Consider the following 9085-nt stretch of genomic DNA (forward strand, 5'->3'; position numbering starts at 1 on the left):
GAAAAAATCCCACAAAAGTATGTCCATGAGCAAAATAAATTATGACTCTCTTTCCCTGAAGCTTTCCCAGCCTCTGCCAGGTTGAGCTGAACCTGGGCAATAAATTCAAAAGTTATTCAGAAAAGCAAGTATATAATCACACAATTGCTTAATTTCACTTTCCCTGAGAAAGGGGACTTTTTTTCTAAACAACAATAACAACAACAGGAAGTCCCGTGAAAATATATATTTTTTTTTAACCTTCTCCAGTTTCAAAACCCTAATAATTTGCAGAAAACACAGGCAGACATGGTAGCACAACAAAACACTGCCTGCACAAATCCTTAGGGACTTGGTTTGAGCAAAAGATCTAGTATGAGAAGGGCTGTTTCCATACCTCAGGCAATTCTTTTATCATGTTGCTTTTTCACTTTTTTTTTTTTTTTGCAGCTAAAATATGAAGAAATCCCCAGAAATCAATGGGGCCCAAAACACCTCTGATCATCGTTTATAATCAAATATTTTTGAGCCTGTATGTGTAATACAGAGCAGTTTGAGATTAAGCAGATGACTACAAAACGGGGTATTACCTTATTCTCCTAACTGCTACCCTGCATTTCCTAAAGCTGTGTGGGAAGGTCTTTATCTGATTATGAGTAGCAAGCCACTTCTAAGTATCAAACTTCTCTGTAATCAAAGTTTAAAACTTTTTTTATTTTCACATGGTGAAGTTTCTTTAACATTTACAAGTCCTGAAGAACTGTAGATTCAAGAAAAAAAAAAATTATAGACATTTCACTGGATGTTAATGATTTGAGGGAGTAGCTTCTTTTTAACCTACAGCCCATACACAGAGATCAAGCTGAAGTTCTAACTGGAACTAGGAAAAACTATAAGCTCTGGCATTTGAGCTGAAAATTCAGCCATGAATTAATTCAAATGTTGCAGAAATGCTGTAACTGTGCCCTGATAAAATAAAGCTATGGTTCTGCCTGAATGGAAACCGAAACCTAGTGTTTCCTTGGCAGCTGACTAGTCTGAGCTGATAGCTTTCATTTGCTTTGATGCAAAGTACGGCGCTTTTACTGAAACGCTCCAAGGCTTAAATGATTCACACGTTGGGTTTTTCCCTCTGAATCTCAGCTTTAAGAAGTCAGGAAATTGGTTGCTCTTCCCATCAATAAACAGCCCTAAAGTCAGGTGGTTAGGTAATTAGGAAGTAGAGCTGTTCTTCAAGGTAGGCATATAGAAACCTGAGAGGCCACTCTGCAAATTTCCAATGAATAATATGGCTCTGTTCATCATGTTTCAGTATTAACTGGCAGCATTGTTGGCTATTCAACACCCACAGCCCAGAAAGTCTTGCACACCTCACAAGATTTGCCCAACCTGTTGCCAGAGGCACAGACTTCCACTAGACACATCTTTCATCTCCCAAATAGTAAGAGATTCAAAACCTCTTGATTTTTTTTTCCCCCCCCAAAATGTTGCTGTTTCTCTGCCGCTGTGAGGAATGGAAAAAAGTGTCAGCCAGGGCTTCCTGCTTCTTTGGTAGAGCGTAGCTGAAACGCTGGCTTACCACCAGCCAGGAAACGTTAAGCCGCTTACTTAAAAAGGGGAAAAAATGCAAGTGCACCCGTCTGAAATACAACAGAAAAGTTTGGAGGTATATTGCTGAAACAGCCAAAGTACTCTAAGACAGGAAAAGTAAAACTTAATTGCTCTCAAGAACGCTGAGACAACCTAAAGATTAAAAGGTTTTCTTTCCAATTTGCTGAATCATGTCACGCAGGCACTTAATTAATTGTCAAGTTTATTTTGCCTTTACAAAAGGTCACAATCAGAAATCTCAATGAAAAACACATTACATTAAAAAATGAAAGACCAATATAGAGCAGAGAGTAAACATGGCCAACACAGAAGGAGCAGTAAGAACGGTCTTTACCAGCAGGTGTTTAGGTTTCTGAGTATATTAAATCCCACAGCGTACCTGCTTACAAGGCAGAGCCAGTCTTATACTTTAAGCTAAGTTACCCTATTTCATCCAGTCCAATGCTTGACACCCTTCCCTGGATGAATCCCAAGTTCACCTCCGTTAAGAATCTGCATATTTCTCAAAGCAATGGAAGAAAACACATTTGAAATGAATTTCACATAGGGATACCTACAGGAAAATTTATCAGAAACACAAGAATTAAAAGCAACAGGATGAGAGAAGGCAAAAATACATTGAAAATACCAATTATGTCTCACAACATGTTTCTGAGGTTGAGAATTATCAGTGTTTCCATCTTATATGATGGGGAAGCTAAACTATAGGGATGTTAGTGGTACAAAATGCAGTAACAGGGAAGCTGTAAGATTGAAACTGGAACTGTGATGGAATGAGTGGAGTGTGGGATATTTTTACACTTTTACACAAAGGCTGACTCAAAACTCATTTTTGCCCAGAGTTGGTTTAGTCATAAGAATCTGCTCCAAGCAGCTTTCTCCAGAAAGCCAAATCAGAAGACATCCAGGGCTTTGTACCTATAATTGCAATCCAATTACACAACAATAAGTATATAATATTATTAAAAAAATGAGAAATATATAATTATATAAAAAATGAGAAAAACATTTCAATTAGCTGAAGCCACAGACTGGATTCTTATCTGAAATCAGTGCCAACTGACAGAAACCAACCAACTGAAACACTCCCCCTTTAAATTGAGGCAAAAGGACAACTTCTAACCATGTCAGAGCCCTATGAAACTTGAGGAAACCTTAATAAAAAATCCTGCATTGTTCAATGTTCATTAAGGGGAATATCTTTCAGCTGATGATCAAGTCACTGGAGCTATGCTGGTACACATCAGCAGAAGACCCGGTTCCTTTTCTTCTGGAGTGGGAAGAAAAAGCATCAGGAACAAGTGGTTGGCTTCTCTCTGTTTTCCACATCCAGACGTATTAATTAAGACATCCATCTTTTCCTGCTCTATAAACCAGGTGAGAAGAGCGCGTTAAGTCCCGTGTCTTTCTCTAGATTGCATGATCCTTGAGTCTTTCTGAAATCTCTTGTATTTAATTCAGCATTCCAGGTACCAAAGATAGCTGAGTTGTGGAGGAGAACATGGATAAATGTCACCCCCTTCTTCTTCCAGTTTTTCTGGAAGGGATGACAGAGCTTGCATAGAAAAGTCCCTGCAAACACAAAGAACGTGGCCACAGCAGCCTCGGCTGGGCACCTCTGTGCACCGAGACTGGCCAGCAGGTGCTGTTGTGGTAGGAGAGCAGAGTAGTTCATGGATTAAAAGTAAAGGCCCTTTGCTGCCCAACTAAAAGGGCGACTTGGCAGGAATGCAAAGCCTGCCCAAAGAAGAGTAGTAGTTCTGGCTGCTCGGCACAGGTATTTCCATACCTCCTGCAGCCCTGGAGGGACTGATGGCAGGACACCGGCCTGCCAGGCACCAGTCAGGCTGGAGGAGCACCGCACAGACATGTGCAGAAGATGCAAAGTGGAATAATAACAAGAAGGGTCTCTTGTCCCAAACAATATTAAAAAGAGCATGAAAAACAACCAAATAACAACAAAAAAGCAGCCCACAACTCAGGAAAACCGCCTAAAGCAATGCAGCTGAATTGAATGTCAGACTGACTTAAGCAGCTCCTTTGTTTCTAAACACGAGTTTTGTTGAGAAGAAACAAAGCAAAACTCCCCCAAGCCCGTTCCTTATTGCTGTGTACATAATGATGCTTTATGCACCCAGTCCCTCCCTTTTTTTTTTTTTTAATTCTTATTTTTTTTGAAAGCTGAGCTCAGTTCCTCATTCTCATGGCGCTTTGCAGTTTATCTGTTTTCAGTGCGGACTCTGGGGGTGGAAATAGCCAGTCTTTTCTTCTGGTGTTTTGTCGCCATGTTCTTCTTCTGGAAACTGGCAGCTGTAAGTCTCCTCCCGGTGGTGTGGTGGTTGTGGAGCCAGCAGCAGCCTAGAGAAGTTATGTTCCACATCTGCAGTGAGAATAAGCAAAAGCACTGCACACGCATGTCTTCACAAGACCTTTCCCTACACAGAGCCACCAAATCATACAGCAAATCAGTTCGTACTCTATTTATTCGACTTAACGTACTCCATTCTGAGTCTGGAGCAATGGACACGTTGTTCTCCACTGAAAAGCCCCAGAGAAGCCCACAAAGGTGCACTTACTGTCAACCACGTGGTATTTTTCTTTCTTCAGTGACCAGATGCAGAAATGCAAGAAGAAGGTCAGCAAGATGAGAACAAATACAGCCACTGCAGTAAATATGGCCAAGATGGTGGTATACATAGAGTCATCTGTAACACGAGATGCAATACATACATTGAATAAAGATTAAGAAATCATATTATAATAAATATAATAATAAATATATAAAGAAATCATCATATACAATTGGCAAAGGAAAGGCAGTGCTTCCAAGGAAATCTTAAGGTTGATTTCCTCTTTCTGTGGCAATGGATAAGCCTGGCATAAAACCAGTGCAGATTATTTGCAATAAAACTGAGGTGCTCCCAGTCAAGAGTGCCAGTATCGCCATCTGTGGGTAAAGAGGCATTCATGCAAAAAGCAGCGCTATCATTTGATCTGTCTACTCTGCTTTGCTCTTTTGATGGATTTGGCTTCAATGCTTTCTTGAAAAGCACTACAACAAGCCAAATTTTCGCATTTGTGTCAGCCTCATGGAGGTTAAAAGCAGCACCTTTTTGCAGTTTGTCTCAGCACAACGACCAATTTCCCTCAACGAAGGGCCCAGATCTGAAAGGTGCCACTGCCCCATAGGGGCAAAGGGGAGGCAGAGGCAGGAGCAGTGCAACCTGCTCTCTTTGATACTCAATCATTCCTGTGCAATTAGATCCATGAAGAGACACGCGGTTTCAGCTGTGGGTGTCGTGGACTAAACGAATACTTGTAAAGGAAGAGGGTGACCTACCAAGCTATTGTCTTCCTGAGAAAATCTAGCAAAACAGCATGTTCAATGGAAAACGGATGGTTTGCAAACTGTGTGCTTTGTTCAAGGACATTGGCTGGGCTCCTCTCTTTATTGCTGACAGTGTTGGACTCTCTGCCTGGGTAAAAGATTCTACCTGTATTAATATTGCACGAAACACAAATGCCATTTTCAAAGCCATCTTGACTGATAGCAAGCTCTGGATGGTAACATTGCAGCAAATCCACAACTAAAGACGTGCAGAGATCAGGTAGAGGCCCAAGGAAACAAAGCATCGTGAGAAGGTACCTTGCTCCAAATTAACAGGGAAGCCACACACAACATTGTGTGTCCTGTTGCCTCGCTTCATTGTTAGAAACCCAGAACTTTCACAACTAAAAGAAGAAAGAGAGTCATGTTTAGAATTGTCCTGGCCTTTTCCTTCATTCCTCCCCAGCTTTTTTTCTCATCTCCCTTTCTTCCCTCCCTCAAGTCTTTCCGCAGCTTGTTTCCTTTGTTCCGTTTTATAGCAGTGCAGGTAAAATTAGAGTTGTTCCCCAAGAAAATAACACTCGATTACAATTGTTAACATGCACATTTTTTGAGTCTTTGTTACAAGTGATGTCCACATTTGGTATAATTTTGCATCAGTTTGTGCTGGACTTGAAAGCAGGATGAATACATCACAGTTTGTTTTAAGTCTTGCTTTCAGACAGACTACTTAAAAAGCCAGAGAAGAGAGAAATGTCTCTTGCTGAATCTAAAAAACTAATCATTCTAATAATCTAACCCCATTGGTGACCTTGCCTTTGATTCAATTTTCCAGTTTAAATATTTATCATTTGATAAATGTATCATGCATATTACCAAAGAAGAAAAGTATCAATAAATACGTACTCAGTCCAGTTTTGGCACCAGCTATTCTTAACATTCGAATAGGTTCCTATCTCACATGGTTTACATTTAAATGAGTAGTCAATAATGCCTATAAGAGAAGAGAACAGGAATTAACAGTGGTCAGTGCCTTTACTAGAAGATGGGGGTTATTAGAGGATGATGTGTTTCCTCTACACTCTTTCTGTAGTATGAATCACCCCCCTGGAGAAATACGTAAGCAGCTCTTGCCAGTTCTGCATTTTTGCAAACCTATGGGTGTTACCTGCTGAGGCCGTGGTATAAATGCCGTTTTCCTCCCTTGCATTGCAAGCCTTCCCAAGAGGGGATTATAGTAAGTGAACAGAACCGTCAGCAAGCTCCTTATATTGACTTCTGCCTTTTAGAGCCTGTTTTGTTTATTTACCATACTTAACCACCTCCTCGCCTTCTGCACATTCAGGCAGTTTTTGACAGGAGTCGCAGACCCGATTAGCACAGCTGTATCCCTGAGGACATCTGCAGTCCGTGTCCTCAATTTCTGCACATGGCTTGTTGCCTGTCAAGAAGAAAGAAAGAAGTTAGGCCTTTGCAACTGAGGCCAGAAATGGGTTTCACCATCAGTCCTACTGGCAGACTGATCCCATCACTATCAAGCAGTTCTTTTACCAGTTAGAGGAAAAATGCTATTCAACTAGGAAGTTTTGTGACCTTAAAGGAAAAAGAATGAGAGAGAAATGCTTAAAAACCCACAGTTAGTGGCAAAGATCAAGCAAAGATTATTTCCTGCGATTGATGATGGAATGTACAGGGCCACCAGGATGCTGCCCACATCTTCCTCTGCTCATTGCTGCATTGCTGGTCTCCTCTTATTGGTCTTCAAAACATAACAAGGGCAGCAAAAAAAAAAAAAAAAAGAAATAGCTTTGGGATGCTTCTCTCTATGTATTACTAGTAGATGAGTCTGGAGTTGATCTCACCAAGCAATGACTCTTCTACCTCGTGCTGACTGACCTGATCTCAGTGGGAAGGGGAATGCTGTGGGGTCTCCACAGTACTTCTGGCAAGTGCTAAATGAGAGGGAGTTGCCTTCCAGTTCATTTTAGCCTTTCTCATAGAGACTGGAACATAAAACGTGGATCAAGCAATCCTCCAGCTGCTGAACAGAGGCAGCCCATAGAGCAGTGGGGATCCCTCCCTCACCCTACAGGCACTGCCTCGTTTCACTTCTCCATGGTCACCACCAGCTCACCACCACCGTCCTACTCATCATGGTGAAATGGATACGGTGCCTCCTGCACACAAACCCTCCGCTGTACCACATGGAGGCCATGGGACCCTATTTTAGGACAGACAGAAGCGAAAGGTGCATTCTTCACTGTAGGACATGCAAACAGCTGAATGGTCCCTGCTATTGAGCTCTGGCTGCTGTTTTGGACAGCACTAGATGAGAACACTGTGATTGTTGCTGGGACCATGGAAGAGGCCATCAGAGTCACCAGTTCTGTCTTTCAGCCTAGCAGGCACAGGGATGTCACCCCGTCACCCCTGCAGCCAGCCTCCTCCACCTCCAGCGTCTTCGTTTGACTCAAAGTCACAGACAAGTGAGAATTCAGTACCATCGCATCACCACCCTAAGGTCAGGCAAGAATACAGGTTAGACGAGGCTGTGGAAACTAAAAATCATCTGAGACTTTTTCTGGGCATTTATTTCTTGGACAAGCGTACGTCAGAGGGATGGAGGGAATGAAATGGGATCTTCCCACTCTCAAAACCACAAAAGGCAACAGAGAGCATCACGCCCTGCATTCCCTCCAAGGTCTGAACGAGACAGACAATGCCCTGAGACCCTGTCTGAAGGGAGCAAGGGCTCAGGAGTTAAGTGAACATTTTTTCCCAAGTGAGCAAGGCCAACCCCCAGAAAACTAACTCTCCCTTTCTCGCTACAGAACAAGCATAGACATATAACCAACCTGAAACAGGAGTCCACCCTGACACGAAGGCACATCTTGAATTCAGGCAGACAGGAGGGAAGCCCTTGTGGTTTTGTTTTGCATACACAGCTACTCAAGATACATTTACACATGCACCTGCTCCCCACACTGCAATACCCTGGCTGACATAAATCACTAACGAAAAGCAGAAAGACAAAGGACACATCATTCCCTTACCTGTGCTTGAGACGCATTTAGGGCAGCATTTCTTTACGCCCTTACTGACCACTCTCATCTCGCTCCCCTGGCATGGTGTTGCCAGAGTTTGCTCTGTCCATTGGCACAGGCACAGCACCAGCAGCAAGCAAATCTGAGTCTTGAGGGGCCCAAATTCACTTTTCTGTTCAGGCATGTCTCAAGCTATGCAACCCCAAAGCGTGCTAAGGTGGGCTGGTATCAGGGCTTGCCCTGCAGAAGTCCTCCTTCCCCTGACACTGGGGGAAGGCAGCAGGCTTTTTGTAGTTGCGGCTGTGCTCTTCCTGTTCCTGTCCCTTTAGGGGCGGGGAAAATTTTTTATTTTACACCATTAGATGCTTACAGGGCTAAGCAATGATGCACCAGTGGCTCCATTAAGAGAGCAGCTGTTTAGGAGCAAGATGTAGCATCAATGGATTTTACAAGTTGATATACAATGGACAATTAATGCAAATTATTAAATCTGGGTGCGAACTGCAGTTCTCTCAGACTATTTCATTCTGACTTACAGCTCCTTTAGAAACCCTCAAGGATTTAACTATCAGATGTGCAGTGTATTGTAACTCCATTCACCCGCACAGATTTTCTGATTCTGTTCACTGATTTCAACTTCCTCACAATCTGGAGCAGCAGACTCCTGAATTATTTTCCAGAGCTGATATAACTCGATATAGATACCATGAAACCAACAAAAATAATGCTGCTGCAAGGTCAGCCCTGGTACCAAAACCGAGACCAGCCCCACAAGGCCCTCTAGGGACCCCTCTAGGGACCCGTGAAGCTCCTCTGCCCCCAGTTCCCTGGGATACAGGTAGCAAAAGACAGCTCCTCAGCGAAATTACACCAAAATTACACACAGGCACAGCCATGCTGCCTGTAATCATGACCTGCTGCTGGATTTCAATTCCACAGTCTTTTCCTATGCAAACACAGACACACACTTCAACCACTGCTTTGTTTAGCAGCTAACCATAAGCTTTTTTTATTATTTTTATTCTGTTTTTCTTTGCCCTCTTGCATTTCAACTGTACCCTAGTGTTTGCTTCTATCCGTGCAGCTTGTGGTTACTTTTATGTGTGCACGGCGAAGATAACGT

General features: G+C 42.7%; 1 protein-coding gene across 1 annotated transcript; it reads right to left on the reverse strand.

Moving 5' to 3' along the window:
• Nucleotides 1-1774: 1774 nt before the first annotated feature.
• TNFRSF18 (TNF receptor superfamily member 18) lies at nt 1775-8274 on the reverse strand. The gene is made up of 6 exons (XM_013194291.3): nt 7972-8274; nt 6228-6359; nt 5825-5912; nt 5237-5322; nt 4167-4295; nt 1775-3970 (listed from the first exon to the last, which is right to left on the reverse strand). Exons 1-6 carry the CDS (start codon nt 8144-8146, stop codon nt 3819-3821), a joined length of 762 nt encoding a protein of 253 aa, XP_013049745.3. The 5' UTR covers nt 8147-8274; the 3' UTR covers nt 1775-3818.
• Between the last annotated feature and the right edge of the window lie 811 nt (nt 8275-9085).

Source organism: Anser cygnoides, chromosome 23 (genome assembly GCF_040182565.1).
Source record: "Anser cygnoides isolate HZ-2024a breed goose chromosome 23, Taihu_goose_T2T_genome, whole genome shotgun sequence".
Taxonomy (NCBI): domain Eukaryota; kingdom Metazoa; phylum Chordata; class Aves; order Anseriformes; family Anatidae; genus Anser; species Anser cygnoides.